The sequence below is a fragment of the Cololabis saira genome, chromosome 3 (assembly GCF_033807715.1).
Source record: "Cololabis saira isolate AMF1-May2022 chromosome 3, fColSai1.1, whole genome shotgun sequence".
Classification (NCBI taxonomy): domain Eukaryota; kingdom Metazoa; phylum Chordata; class Actinopteri; order Beloniformes; family Belonidae; genus Cololabis; species Cololabis saira.
In genome coordinates this window covers 14439691-14455682 of record NC_084589.1, presented here as the reverse complement: position 1 = coordinate 14455682, position 15992 = coordinate 14439691, and the positions used below count along the sequence as shown (strand labels likewise).

The window sequence follows — 15992 nt, the reverse complement described above, 5'->3', positions numbered from 1 at the left end:
ACGGATGTGATGGGGAAGAAAGGAGTAGTTAGCAGATAGTGGAGAAACGGTTTCGGGGACCGTCTGTGAAGACTTCCACTTTTTTTGTTTTTATTTTTATTTTTTTTATACCTCGGATCCCAGAGGGGGCATGGAAGTTTTCCCAACTAGTCCGTTTTGGTTTGTGGACTTGGAGAAGACATTTCAGTATGTCCCTCAGGGTGTTCTGATAGTTTGGGGAACCGGAGCCGGAGCTTTCTGCAGTTTAGTGTGAAACAGCAGGGATGGAGGCAGCACCTCCAAATCCAAGGTCCTCGGTTGAAAAGGGGGGAATTAGTGATGCACCGAAATGAAAATTTGTGGCCGAAACCGAAAATAATAATAAACACTTGGCAGAATACCGAATAATACCGAACAATGGTTCTTTGCAGTTTTTCATTTATTTTGCCAATTTTTTCACCATTGCATAAATCAAATAAATGCAGTGAAATACTCGCCAGTCACAATTTGTCTTACTGTACTTATTGTATTTTTTCTCATAATCCTTTTTCATTTTCTCCCGTTCCAATCCAGTTAATCGGGTCGCGGGGGGGCGGGGCTGATCTCCGCAATTTGAAGCCTTGTATAATAATTGTAAAAATCTGGGTTATTTTCTTGGAGGATCTCGTCATATCAGACAGTGAGGGTTCTCCACCGCACCGATAGTACGGGCCCTTTTCTCTGCACTGAGTCCTGTGACCGTCTCCGTCACCAAGCGGCTTTCCTAAATCCAACTCAGCCTGGATCATTTCTCGTGTCCTCTGCTTTTCCCCAAGAATGGATCTGGGCTGTTTACTGGTCGGTTTAGGCTCCGGCCCTCACCAATGGCAATGAACTGTGGGAAGCAGCTGGAAGAGTTTCCTCTGTATGGTGGCTGGACTCTCTTAGAGATGGGATAAGAACTTCCACCATCCGGTCGGAGTAGAGTCCCTGTTCCTCCAAACCGAGAGGAGCCAGTTGACGTGGTTCAGGGATCTGGTTAGGAGAGTATTTCAGACTAATACTTTTATATATCTGTGTGTGATCTTTCCACAGTTAATGACACACATTTATGAAGAAAATCATAATGAATTTGATTGATAACATAAAAAAACCCTGTCATGTAAGGATGTTGCACCTCCCCATCGTTTGCAGATCCACGGCTTGTGTCTCAGTTTATATTTATTGACATTTGCCTTTAGTCTCAGATGAAACTGAAGAAACATCACTTAAAACATCTGGGAATCCGATTTCAATCACACAATATGTCCTCATGACAGCTCACACAAAAACAATGATAGTTTTATCCTGAAGAAACATGAAAATTTCTTTTCAACTCTTGAAAGTTCATATTGAAAAACTGTTCAGAGACATCGCTCCCGGAGAGTTAGCATCTCACCAGACAGTCAATCCTTTGTCTTGTCGTCCCAGGTCACATACGGGAGAGCGGCCGTACAAGTGCATACAGTGCGGCCGGGGCTTTGCCTCCTCGGGAGTCCTCAAAGCTCACATCCGGACACACTCGGGTCTGAAAGCTTACAAGTGCCTGATCTGTGACACGACGTTCACCACCAGCGGGAGCCTGCGGCGTCACATGACCACTCACAGCGACCTCCGTCCTTACATGTGCCCCTACTGCCAGAAGACCTTCAAGTCCTCACCCAACTGTAGGAAACACATGAAGACGCACAGGTTTGACTCCTTAGTCCACTCAAGCTCGTATTTGTCTGTCCGTGTTTGAGATTTTCAGATTTTTAGAGGTTACCACGGTGATTCTCCGGTCCCTAGGTACGAGCTGGCCCAGCAGCTGCAGCCGCAGTCGGGAGACGACCACTTGGGCGGAGGCGCCGTGGCCCATGACTTACCAGTGGAGATGGAGGCGGAGTCTCTTCAGCAAGCCCCTCCCAGCGCGGCCGAGCAGCAGGGCATGCTGGGACTGACCCAGTCAGAGGTGGTGAATGGAGGCCAACAGGTGACACTGGAGGCCCCGCTCACCGACCAGCCGCTAGTGCAGGGAGAAGGTAAGAGCTGTACAAACTTATACCTGCAGGATGTTTATAAACAATAGAACAAAGTGATAGTAGAGCCCTTAAAAACAGCAATAAAGATTTGTATATGGTATAAACAACATTTTGTTCTTAAGAACTGTCAAAACTGGAATAGGAAATAATATCAGCCATCTGTAACTCTTTGCAAGTGTCAGTCGTTGGAAACCAGTTCAGCTGCTCTGCAGGCCTCTGATTAACCTCATGGAGAGCTGAGCATGAGCCCCGTTCAGCTTCAGCACTTCACGGATACTCGGAGACAGATACCTAATCCCCTTCTGATCTCTGAACCTGATTAAAATGAAGAAAAAAAAATTAAAAAAGCAATCCATTCCTGAACCAAGTTAATTAACTCAATTGATTTGAAAACTCATTTCTCATAACAATGTTACTTTTGCTACTTTAGAAAGGCCACGTTTCTAGCAATCGTTTTAACTATTGATTAAGCAATAAATAAAAGTTTTGAAACATTTTCCATGAAGGCCATCTGCGTGGAATATGTTGGATAGTGTGTTTTAGGCTATTTGTAGTAGCGCTGGCGTTGTCTGTTCTAAGTTTCACTAATGGATCCCCACGATTTGAGGACAAGACTAACGGTGTCTGGGGGTCAGGTGACTGCAGCTGTACCATTCTTCCAATTTAACCTGCAGGCAAAACAAATGTAGTCGTTTTCAAAGCAGTTTCACAAGTTGACAGAGTTTCCTGAAATACCTTTTGACATCCATCATCCATTCTTGCTTATTATCGTACACTGACATTCATTTTAGATAGCAATTTTGAACAAATTAAGGCCATTTTTGTGTACTGTGAGAGGAAGGTGGAGTACCTGGAGGTCCCTGCCAGGGTTTAAACAGGAACCTTGCTGTTAGGCAACACCAAGCCCCCCCGGCTTTGACCTGCTTTGGTTAAAATCGCAAAGAGATTTATAACACACAAGCTCATGAATAGGTCTGGTTTTTGGGGGTGGAGCATCTTTTGTTTGCATCTTTTGAAATTGGTGCTGCAGCTTTGTGCCACCCACTTCTGAGGGACAGCAAATCCAGCACCGTGTCAAGTTGGACTGAAATAAAAACGAGCTGCAAGCTCGAGGTACTTTCAGATGTAGACAGCCACACAAACAATAACATGGCTGATTTATGTTTGAGCTTTTTAGTTCATTATCACTTCAGACATCCAAGTATACACTTCAATTACATAGGACTTTATTTTTGTCGTATTATGTCCTCTTTAAAGTTAACATTATCAATCAAGCACAGCCAGATCTACATCCATGGTGTTATGTTAGCCGTGAAGAAGTGTCTGACTTCCCCCCGTAACATGTCTAATGCTTGGAATAAAAAGACTCATTTGCATTTCTTACAAGTCCCAGATGTCTTGGTGGCACTAATCACACAGCTCTCTAGCAAAATGCTGCCAAAGAGGAACTTTATGTGGAACCAACAGTCAAACATGCACTTTCCTCGTCTCCCTGAGATCAGACATGTTGTAAGCGATGATCTCTGTAACCGTTCACTGAGAGAGGAAAGCAGGCCCGCCTGTCTGTAAAACGTCTGCTGTCAGCTTGGAGGTTGTTGTTTCCTGTAGTGAAGCTGATAAAAGTACCGGTACCACACGTGTAGCAGAGAAGGCGGAGGATGTTACTCGAAATGTGGCCAATCTGATGATTTAAACTAATATTTAGCTCATGACTCGGATCTATTTGCTGGTATCTTTTAATATGATGCTAAATGTGACCAAACCTTCCTGAGGAGTTGCCAACTGTCACGGTAATCTTTGCGTTCTGCATCACAGTCTTTAATTTGAAATTAGATTACAGCAACTCATCACTGAAATCATGACATGTTTAGTATACTTTTTTGCTGCCTAATTTGATACATTAATCAGCCCCACCTGTATCTCTACCTTCTTTGCCGCAGCTGCTTACTCATATTCCTCTTAAGCACTCTTTGGCAAACAGCTTGCTTTGTGTTGTCACTGTCAGATAAACCTAATTCCCCTTCAAACCTCACCCGAGTCCATGTTTCTGAGATAACTTTCAGTGGAACTGCAGTGTTTACTGCTTATTTACTGCTTATTTCTCTCAGCAACTGGCTTTTTAGGATATAAAGGTACCTCACGGACATGCAAACGAGTTAAAAAATCACTATCATGAGTAGGGGTTTCTATGTAATCTGCCTAACTCAGCTTATCTAACATCTACACGGTGAAAATGTCCTTCAGTCAGTCTAACTGATCTAATAAATGTAATGTGTTGCCCTGCATGTCTCCCTCTGCACTGACAGACTCCTACGTGACTACCCAACATGCTTTGCCTCAGAATATGAGCCAGTTTGAGACGCCAGCACTTCCTCAGCCTTCGTTTGACCAGCAACCGCTGACACAAGGTACAACCACAAACAATAATGCTCTTTGGTTCTGTGGACTGATAAAAATGACAAGGGGTGAAACCTTTATGGAGAAAACCAGTGACAACAGTTTTCAGAGTGTATAATGGTAATTGTCAGATGATATTTACTATAAAATGCATTTAAACGTCATAGCGTTTACAAAGAAAACTCTACAAACCCTCTGTCATGGTATAGGCTTTCTGAGCAGTCAATTTGAGGCCTTTTTCTTTCTTTATGACCTCTGGATGATGCATTATAGAAAGGAAATGATTCTGCAAAAATGTGTGAATGGGCAGAGTGAACAAGTCTGGTAACTGGCTGGAACGTCCGGCGCCACAAGCTATCAGCACCTCGGGACGTAACATTAATTTTGTTTGAATCTGATGTCAATACTTAAACGTTTGAAAGGAGTAATGTTGGAGCTGAAACAAGGCCGGCCTTGCTCAGTTCAAGTCAGTTGGGACCCTTGACCCTGAAGGGGTCCAGGCCAACTTAGGGTGGAAGAGCCAGCTGTTCCGACTGCAGGGTACACAGGTAGCAGCCTTTAGCTCTGGGTGGAGGTTGCTGCTGCCTACTTCTTACCTAAACTTTGCCCTCAGACCCTTCCATGTCAGGCTGCAGCAGGTCACAGCAATCTGTTGGCACACTTATGGCGCTTTTCCACTAGTACCTTCTCAGCTCGGCTCGGCTCGGGACGTCTCGTCCTACCTCGTCCCGGCTCCACCCGCTTTGGCCTTGTTTGTTTTTCCACAGCCATGTGAGAAGTGGGCGTGTTGTGGTGAAGCTGCTGTGACGTACTCGATTGCGCAACCCCTTTGTTCGTGTCGGCGCTGATGAGAAAATCAGCTGGAGCCGCGAGCGGCTGAGAAAAAAACAGCCCGTCTACATCCCTTTTTTAATTCTCTCGTCAGCCACCAAGTTTATGAACATCTGCACCTCAGAGTTGGATCACCAAACAATGTTTGCGCTGTATAATAAAATCGCCGCGAGTCGCTCTCGTGCTGACTCACGCTTCCTGATTCAAACGTCTGACGGCCCCGCCCCCCGACCAATCAGTGGCGTGGAGGGTGGTGACGTCAGATCCAGCCCAACTCAGCACGCTTAGAACTTCAGCAGCCTCGTTACAGAAAAAGTATCTGCTTGGCACGGCTCCACCCGCCTCAGCCCGTAGTGGAAAAGCGCAAGACGGGGGCGTGGCGGGTAGAAGCGAGCTGAGTAGATACTAGTGGAAAAGCGCCATTAGTGGCGTAATGGGCAATCAATCTACATCCATACTTGGATTGAAAGATGAACGATGCAATAGCAACGATACAAAATGCAAATATCAATCAGACATCAATGCCTGTAATCCTCATCAATACATGATATCATGTGGCCCTTTGCAGTCTGTTATTATTCAAGGACAAGATAGGTTTTAATTTAGGTGTCTACTTAGCTGTAACTTAGCCCAGAACCAAAATTGTGAAGATATTTTATTTAATTAGTCCCATTTGATATGAAAAAAAGGGTAAACGATCATTCTTGAATAAAACTGATTCAAAATTGCATTGTGGTATAGTTTGTGATATTGGTAAACCTCCAATCATCGCTGAGTAAATCAGTGTAATATCGTATCATGAAGAAACCCCTGATTTACACCCCTGAAGAGTGGGAACACAAGCCATGTTATCTTCAAAATGAGAGTGATTGTACTCTGCTACCCTGGTCAGGGAGGGAACTGCAACTTTCTCCATCTCCAGGATCACGTCAGGCGACCAAGCTTTCCCTGGCTAGAACGATGTGTGTGTGTGCCTGTATGTTACAAACAGATGTAAAAATGTGTACCATCTTATGCAAATGGGGGTTTTCTCAACCAGAAACTCTAATAAGCTTGGACAGAGTTTCCATAGTTACCCTGCAATCTTCCCCATCTTTAAAAATGAACTGCTGGGATGCCACAAAGGACACTTGGTGTCCTCCTCGCTCTCTCTCTGTCCCCATTTCCTGTTACATTGCTTCCAATTATGAGAAAAAATGAGCTGCTTGAGCTGAATATTCTGCATGAGAGAATTTGATAATTTAAGCATGAATATTGATGACGAACCAGTTTCCACCAGAATCACTAGGCGGGTTTTTGAGAGGACAGTCGGTGTTCTTTTGAGAAGTCCAGACTCACAACACACGCTTAACGTTAATTTTGTCCTGTAAAGTATCTCTTCATCTTCATTCATTCTCATCCCTCTCTTCTGCAGCTCTCAACCCGGTGGAGGGCTCTTAAACATACGGCATTCATAGCTCCCAGCAATGTTCCCACCACGCCAGCTGACCCTTGTTTTATCTCTGTAATCAGCATGAAGGGGCTTTGACGGCATAACAAATGAACATTAAACATCTGGAAAGCAGATCTATCTTTTCCGTTCTCCCTGGAGATCCACTAGCCTTTATATCTCCCCAGAGCAGACCCAGGATTTAATATTTTCAGAGAGGGAGCCATATGGCCTTGATTGTCATCAAACTTTGAAGGGCTCACATATCATGTATCTGTAACCAGAGGGCTTTTGAAAATCAAAACATGCTTTAATCCCCAGTGGCATGCTGTCTGAGCTGAAGCATCATGATGTGCAGTGATTGAAGTGCTGCAGCTGATGACACTGATCGCTGGCCGCCTCCTGCGGAAACCCCGTCATATTTACTCTGATGTCAGAAGCCTGAGTGCTAAACTGATTGACCTTTTACTTAATTTGAGGTGTTCTCCGCGGGTAACAGCTCTTCAAATCCACCACAAACCCAAAAATGTTCTGTCTTTTTGAAGGTTATGCAGCAGTAAGGCGGTGTTCAGAAGGAAGCAGCTGGGAAATTACATTTACAATGTGTTGTTTCAGTTGCTCAGATCAATTGTGCTCACAGTTTACATCTGCTTATTGGTAGTATTGTGTTACCGTGTGGCTTGGTGGATGCCGGCTCCCCTGAGTCAGAGGTTGATGAATGTTTTTATTTATTTTTCAGGATTTTCTTATCAAAGGTGGCATCCACAATGATTTTAAACAAGCATTAACACATTCTCAGCCCCTTCCAAACCCACCCCTTGGACCTAAAAAGAAAAGAAAAAATAAATAAATAAATAAATTGGTAATGCAGAAAAACAGATATTACAAAGATAATAGAACAAAGGACAAAATAAAACAAAGGCAAAACATAATAATATCAAAAACTGGACAAGGATAGCTGCAACAAGGTAGTCTATGTCAATTTTAAATACATCTTTCTTTGGACTTATTTTTATCTACTGCCATAAACCAAAATAAAATATTTTGTTGTTTTGCATCATGGATTCGGGCTGTAGATATTTCCAGGTAGATAATTTCAAGGAAGGTCAAATACCAATGATGCTGATGTTTTTTCTTTAAATGTATTCAACACACATACTTCATTAAATGTTTTATTTTTTTCAATAACAGATTGAAGCCATCGTTTATCTATCATTATGTGCAGTATTCAATAAAACAGTCTTCAAGAGAAATGGAAAATCCTTAAAGAGTCATCCTCCCTTGCAGCAGTGAAGATAATGTGCAGCTGTTTTTGCAGTTTCTCAGCCAAAACAATAGAAATCATAATCTTGAGAATTAATGAAACCCTTCACTTTGGGTTGTTTTTTTGGGGATGTTTTTTTTGTTGTTGTTGAAAGTAGTTTTTTTTTAAATGTAATCTAAACCCAGTATTGCCATAAGTCAGGCGAGGTAACTGGCTGTTTTGTATTTGTTTGCTCCAGGCTTCAGCATCCCTGAATCCAGCTACAACCAGCCCCAGTTCTCGGCCGTGCAGCAGCTGCAGGACTCCAGCACCCTGGAGTCCCAGGCTCTGTCCTCCAGCTTCCACCCGCCTAACCTGCTGCACGTTCCCTCAGCTGAGGTGGTGAGTTCGGGTCCACCGCCCTCTCATTGTTGAATCACTAAATTACTATAATTAAATAGCAATTGGAGTAAGCAGCAATATTGTGTAGAATTTTATTTGAATAACTGTCAAACAAATCTTTTGAAAGAATGTTGATGAGAATACAATGCAGTTTTGTACAGACGGTTAGTTTACTAACTGATGCAAAGAAGCATTAGATGAGATGGTAATTGTTTGGTTTGTTTGGATTTTTCATACATTTATTGTGTTCCGCTGACTGAAATTATAAAATATTTTCAAAGTTTTGAGCCAGATTAGATTATATGTAACCATAAACAACCCGTTACTTGTTTGGGAGTGCGTAATAAGAACATTTTCCCTATTTTTCACCTGGTATGAACATCTGTCCTGAGTGATGCGATCACAAGTGTGGAGCTCCTCACACCTCTGCTCACACCTGGCGTTAACATGGCGCTAACATAAAAAAGTGGTCACTTATTTATCAGATCTCCCTCTCCAGCTAATGTGCAAATGCAGCTGTAAATGATTTCAGCCTTTTTTTACCTGCTGGAGGCAGCTGTGCATGAAACCTTCACAATAATAAAACATGGAAGAGGATATATGGTTTCAGAGCATCGAAACAGAAGTGCAATACATTAGAAATTAAAAGAAGAGAAAGACAAGCAAATCAAAACAACCCAGTAGAGTCCATGGTGTTGTGAATTTGCATTGGTTTTTATGGTTCCCACATGTTATTTTGCACTTTCATGTGAGACGGTTGTCCCACGGATAAATTCCTCCGTACCCCTTATGTAGCCAGTCCTTGGATGTGGCCCATGATGGATTGTGTTTACAGAGAGAGGATGATTTGCTGAGAGGATGTGGTAACAGGTCGCCCTGACCGCAGCTGATGTGGTTTGAGTGATTGGATCTCAGCCCATCCTTAAATGCATCCTGGCTGCATTTACACCTGTATTAAGGCTGGCCAGCTATCAATACCACTGTCATGTGCATAGGCAGGTTGTTGGTAAAAACCTGAGGGGCAGGAACTGTTATAGTTGTGTGTCCAGTCTTTAAGTAGTGACCTCACCATTCTTGGAAATTGTTACTCATAACATAATCATTTTGTGACAAACCTGATGCAAAATCAATATGAACCCCAAATAAACACAAAAATCAAACTAGAATGACGAGCTCAATGTGGAGCTGAGGTGGTCACTGCTGTTTGCATACATGGTGATGGTGATGAATGGATGAAAGAGAGGAATCAACCTCAAACTGTACATCCAAAAGGCAGAATTTAATCTCCTTGAACTCATATCTGTTGTGAGGCCTGGGAATCCAAATCTGCAGCTCATAGTTTCTGTGCGTTTCATAGAAGCAGCCCCTTTCTTGTGACTCGGCCCCATGGATTTACCTTCATGTTTATATTTTGACCACTGTGACCAAGCTGAAGGGAGCACAATAATCTGGTCTGTGCTGAATTCAGGCTTGTTTTTGAAGAAAAACCTGTTTCTTTCTTGAAAGTGTTCAGAGGCTCAGGAAGATTATGATGTAAGGGAAGATGCATTAAAAAAAGAACTGTATTGACCCAGACATCAATGCGTTTGATAGTCTGTAGTTTGACTTAAAGTTAGCTGAACACCTTCAGAACAAGCTTTGAGAAGTTGGATCAGCTTTTTCCCGGACAGTGGACGTGAATCCCAGTCCCAGAGGTGCCAAACTGGCAAAGACACAATCTGCAAGGCTTCACTGCAAAAACTCAAAATCTTACCTGGAATATTTGTCTTATTTATAGTTAAAATGTCTCATTTTTAGTCAAAAAAATCTCATTACACTTAAAACAAGACTCATTACCAGAAAAATAACTTGTTATTTGACAATTATCACCTGTTTCAAGTAAATTTTCACTTGAAATAAGTAGAAAAATCTGCCAGTGGAACAAGATTTATCTTCTCATTACAAGCAAAAAAATCTTGTTCCACTGGCAGATTATTCTACTTATTTTAAGTGAAAATCTACTTGAAATAGGTGAAAATTGTTGTTTTTTCCAGTGATGAGTCTTGTTTTAAGTGTAATGGGATTTTTTTGACTAAAAATGAGACATTTTAACTAGAAATAAGACAAATATTCCTGGTAAGATTTTGAGTTTTTGCAGCTGTAATTACCCAGAAAGGCTGGAATACAATGTATCGACTTCCACATGATTTATTTTCAGGGCTTCTTAAAGCGACACTATGTAACTTTTCCACCTTAATATAATATTTCCAGAGTCATTGTGATGGTACATCAACTTCCAACAGGTTTAATGACACCTCTGTCATGGTCTGAGGGGTCTGTATCGCCTTCACTGGCATTATGTAACTTTGAGGAGCATGGTAGGAACCCTTCCACACTACTGGTAAAGCACTACCGCTTTTGTCCAAAGGAGCCGCCAAACTCAACAAAAGCTGAAAGTTACATTGTGCTGCTTTAAAGTGCTTCATCTAAAAGTGGTAAATGTGTTGATAAAGTGATACTTTTAACTTCAGACTGTAAAGTAACTGTAAATAAGAAGAAAGTAAAATGTACAAATATGCTTCAACAAGAGTAGTTTTTAACAGTTCTCGCTCAAACTAACATTTCCTCCCTCCTTTGAAGCCTTTGAGTTATATCTTGTCTCCAGCTGGCACTAAGTATGGATGGTGAAAATATTGGTTTCATCATGGGACAGTGAATATCACCGTATCTTTATTGTTGCTGCGCTTTGCTGCTTTATCGTTATTCTTCTAGACGAATGGGCTTCTTCAGCAGAGCAGTCAAAATGATCTACAGCTGCCCACAGAAACACCGGACTACCAGGACGACAGCGAAGACAACGTCAAGAGGATCCACAGGTTTGTCTCATGTCTCTCACTTGAGTCGTGTGTGTGTGTGTGTTGGAGATTGTATATGCAGAAAGCATTTCCACCTCCTGCACACTGTTTAAATTTCAAGTCTTGTAAAATTACAGCAAATGGTTATTACAGCTTCCACTCTCGGTTCATTGTTTCCTGAATTTCATCCCATATTTGAATTTTGCCCACATCTAACCGGGGAGGGGGGTTCTTTCCTCAACTCTTGATTAACCTCACCTTTGCTTGACACTGACTTGTGATGAGCAGAATCCATAGAAGCACTTGGCATTCAGATGGAGTAGTTAAACTCTTATAAGTCCAGAAGTCCCCAGTCAGAGAGCAGTTTTGAAAATTCCAAGTGGCCTCCGTATGTCCGTCCTGCTATTTAGAGATGGTTGCTCTGCGTTTCTCAGCTCTGATGAGATGGTTGCTGCAGCGATGGCTTTGTTTCAGATTAAAAGGTTTCAACTCCTGCAAGTCACTTAATCTTTTGTCTTAAAGGGATGTGTCGCTTTCATTGAAGTGGGGTTGTGGGAAGTATTAATGAGCAGCTAGTGTCTCGCCTGCAGTAGAAAGCCGTCAGAGCGCTCTCCGGGTGGAGAATCAGGGAGGAACCACTACTCCACTACTCCACTACTCCACTCATTCAGAGGAGATGTTGGTGTGGCTGGTTGAAAGTACCTCTATGAAATGATTCATCCCTTTAGGAATCAGTGGTCTCCAGTGGATTTTACATAAAGGGATGAAACATGTTTTTGTCTTCCTCTGAGTTTCTGGCATCAATAAGTAAAAGGAACAAAGACTACTGTCAAAACATGTTAGTACCTTGTTAGAACGGAGCTTTTCTGATTCCTCAGGTGCAGTTTGCTTGAAGTGTGCTCCTGAAAAATGTGTTTTATTGTCTCCCCTTCTCTCACAAAAGTGAATTGGGACATCCCTACAGCCTCACATGATCACACTCATACTAGGCAATTGGTGACATGCCAGAGCAAGATTGGCCCTTTAACGTCTGCTTTATTTGACTAGTTTGAACAGTTAAATGGCATCTATGCTGCCCTGGAACTGGTGTTGCTGCAGATAAAGTATTTGCTACTGCAATTTGCCATTCAAAAGGATTTTTGGTCCATCTCAGGTGGACGCTGTCAGTAAGTGATTATGTAGATTATGTAGTCACACACTTTAGAAGTCAATTTAAATCAAAGCTCTTCTCAGACAAAAAATTAAATCCTGTACTAATTGACAGTATTTTGACATCGTTGACAGTGTCTTACAAAAGTAAAGTTATCTTTCAATAAAAAATAGGATGAATTTGCATAAATTATATAAAATTAGCGAAAGCACTCGCTCCTCAAAATATTGATCAGCTTTTATTTCTCCAGAAGAACTTGGTTCGTATGAGAGGACAGTAGTTCTACACCAAAACAAATGTAGACGAGTGATTTGAATAATCACAGATAGACGGTTCAAAAGTGTTATTTGTGTGCATTTGTCACCTGAAGTTTGGAAATTCATAATAAGGCAGTTGGCGTAAGCCTAACAATTTTATATAATTTATGCAAATTCATCCTATTTTTTATTGAAAGATAACTTTACTTTTGTAAGACACGGTCAAAGATGTCAAAATACTGTCAATTAGTACAGGATTTAATTTTTTGTCTGAGAAGAGCTTTGATTTAAATTGACTTCTAAAGTGTGTAACTACATAATCTACATAATCCCTTACTGACAGCGTCCACCTGAGATGGACCAAAAATCCCTTTGAATGGCAAATTGTGTCAAAAAGAATGAGAATCTAATCGAATCCTGAGACATGGAGAGATTCACACCTCAAATGATGTCCAGACGCCACGTTCAGTCTGACAAAAACAACATACCAGTACGGTAATGAAATCCAGAACAGGCCAGGGATGTGTCTGAGAGCTGCAGGGGTGGGAGGCTGGATCTGAGCACATCCACATTCTCAGTGGTTTTCCATTATACTAGCACTTAATGTAGATAAACAAGAAAAGGTATATACTCAATTTCAGAGTTATTTGCTTTTTAAGTGGTTTAAAGCTGATGTAGAAAAAATTATGTTTTTGCAGGACTAAAAGAAGAATATATTTGCATAGTCACTGATGCCTGGTTAGTTTATCAATGATTATGTTTTCTCATTTGCAAGAGGACTGTATGAAATGAGACCTGACAAAGGGTCGTCAAGGAGACAGTCAGGGGATTATAGAACACCGTGATGGAGTCAGCTAATTGGTTGAGATGGAGATTAAAGACGGACTTAACCAAACAGGGATGAAGCTTGACAAGTATCGGACGTTTGGCATGACGAGACCAGCCTCTTCCCTCAACACCACTTTTCATGGAGTACGCAAAATACGTGAAATACTCACAACTCTGACAACTGCAGCGCTGCTCATAAACTTGCTGTGAACAGTTAGGATATTTCAGAGCGTCACACAGATACTACACTTCAGATTCAAACCTTTATTTCACCTCCCAGCTGTTCTGGTGACATGAGGCACTTACTTTTGCTCAATAGTACTTAAGTAACTGTTTTGTCCAACACTTTAGCCTCTCGTACTCTACTCAGAGGAATAATTCGCTTCTCGTATAAGAAATAAGCGACCCATCATCTGGCTAAGTGAAATGTATTGATGTAAATACTTGGTATGTGACCTGTCTGCTTCGCAGATCAACTCAAGTGCCTTTTTGACGATAGAATCTACAATCACTAGTAATGATTTTGTGTTTGGCCTCTATTGGCCTTTATTTTTTTTATTTTTCTCCTCAGGTGCAACTGGTGCAATAAAGGCTTCAAGAAGTCCAGTCATCTGAAGCAGCACATCCGCTCCCACACCGGGGAGAAACCGTTCAGGTGTCATCTCTGCGGGCGAGCCTTCGTGTCAGCGGGAGTGCTGAAGTCCCATCTCAACACTCATACAGGTCTGCTTGTCTTCCAACACTGTTCCTTTTTATTCAGTCATATATATTCAATTCAATTTTATCTATATAGCGTTTATTACAACAGACTCTAAGCACTTTCCAGAGACCCAGAACATGAACCCTCGAGCAATTATTATATAAACATAAATAATGGCAGGTAAAACCTCTCCTAGTGGGAGAAAAACCTTAAACCAAACAGTTTACTCCCCTTTAGGAGGGAAGAAACCTTGAACAGGAATCATTACTTTTCATTTTGTTCAGCTTTGTTTTTGACTGCTTTGACTACGGCTCATTGCTTATTTAAAACCAAGTTTACAGCAGGAAAACAAAGTCCCAATTCCATGTTTTAGGAATATATTAATCACAACAGTTTATAGTCAGTTATTGAAAGCAACAATAACAAAAAATGCAACATTTATTGTCATTATCAGTCTAAGAACAGAAAGTGATCCCCTTTATTAAATCCTTAAATGTATTGCAGACATAGTTTCTTTAAGGCGTTTAATACCAGCTCTCTGAGCGCCTGTGAAACCTCTGCTCTGTGTTCACTGGCAGGAGTGAAGCCCTTTAAGTGCGATGTCTGCGACGCCTCATTCACCACCAACGGGAGCCTGAGCCGCCACATGATTATCCACATGAAGTCTTTCAAGTGCTCCATGTGCGACGATCGCTTCAGGACCAGCCTGCTGTGTAAAAGGCACATGAAGAAGGAGCACGCCGTCGACGATCAAAGTAAGAGGGCGGCGAGACAACGTTTCAGTGTCTGATTGCATGACACTTTAGTAATCGGTGGCTCTTCTTTTAGTTCAAAACAAGCAAAAATCTTCAAGATTCTTTACTTTCATTCTTGCTTGGTATTTACAAAAACTAACCAAGGGCAAAATGAAATGTTTCTCGCCAGCGGGGCAATTAGCATTTTAATAAGTAAATAAATGGAGAAAAAATTGATAAAAAAGGTCACTTGTTAAACAAAACAAAAACATGTAAATACTTAAAAATTCAAAGTAAAAAACAAACAAAACACAGGCGGATGAGTGGTTGCATTCAGAACTTGCACTCATTGGACAGCAGTGTCTCGGGGGTTGGTTCCTGCAGCTGATGCTCCTGTTGCAAGGCAGGAGGAAGGAGAACGGGCCGTGAGAAAGGTGGTGAGGGTCTCTGGTGATGGAGATGCTCCGTGTAGCTGGTAGATCCTTCAGGGATGAGGGACGGACACCAGTGATTCTGCTGGCTATCTGAACAATCCTGTTGAGCTGATGTTGTTCTTGGCCTTGCAGGTGCCCAATCAGGATGTGAAGCTGTGCGTCAGGATGTTTTCAGTGGTGCCCCTTTAAATGTGGTCAGGTGGGGGGTGAAGATGCTTTTGTGTTTTTTTTTGTTTTTTTTTGTGACTGCCGTGGTTTTGATGGAGAAAGATGGATGATCAGCAAGGTCAAACCCAGGAACTTAACACTTCTAACCATCTTTTCAGTACCGTTTTCATTGAGATGATGTGTTTGGTGTTCTTTGCCAGTGTCAGATTCAAACAACCTAGAACAGGGGTCGGCAACCCAAAATGTTGAAAGAGCCATATTGGAAAACACAAAAAACAATTTTTTTTTCATTATTCACTTCGAGAAAAAAGTCGAAATGTCGAGAAAAAAGTTGAGAAAAAAGTCGAAATGTTGAGAAAAAGTCGAAATGTCAAGATTAATGTTGAAGTACAATCTTGAGAAAAAAGTCGAAATTTTCAAGAAAAAAGTCGAAGGAAGAGGGAAAAAAGGAAAAAAGAAGAAGAAAAAAAAAAAGAAGAAAAAAGGTCAAACATTTTTGAAAAAGCCCCAGGGAGCCACTAGGGTGGCGCTAAAGCCTCATGTGGCTCTAGAGCCGCGGGTTGCCGA

The 15992-nt window shown here is 41.7% G+C and overlaps 1 protein-coding gene across 1 annotated transcript in view; it reads left to right on the top strand.

Annotated features, from left to right (window-relative positions):
• Window positions 1-15992, top strand: part of LOC133425747 (zinc finger protein 236-like) — a 75441-nt gene that overhangs the window by 25149 nt on the left and 34300 nt on the right. The window contains exons 13-19 of the mRNA XM_061716326.1: window positions 1429-1689; window positions 1786-2018; window positions 4325-4426; window positions 8178-8320; window positions 11072-11175; window positions 13961-14112; window positions 14668-14844. Coding sequence (XP_061572310.1) covers window positions 1429-1689; window positions 1786-2018; window positions 4325-4426; window positions 8178-8320; window positions 11072-11175; window positions 13961-14112; window positions 14668-14844 — 1172 coding nt within the window. The remainder of the gene's footprint in view (window positions 1-1428; window positions 1690-1785; window positions 2019-4324; window positions 4427-8177; window positions 8321-11071; window positions 11176-13960; window positions 14113-14667; window positions 14845-15992) is intronic.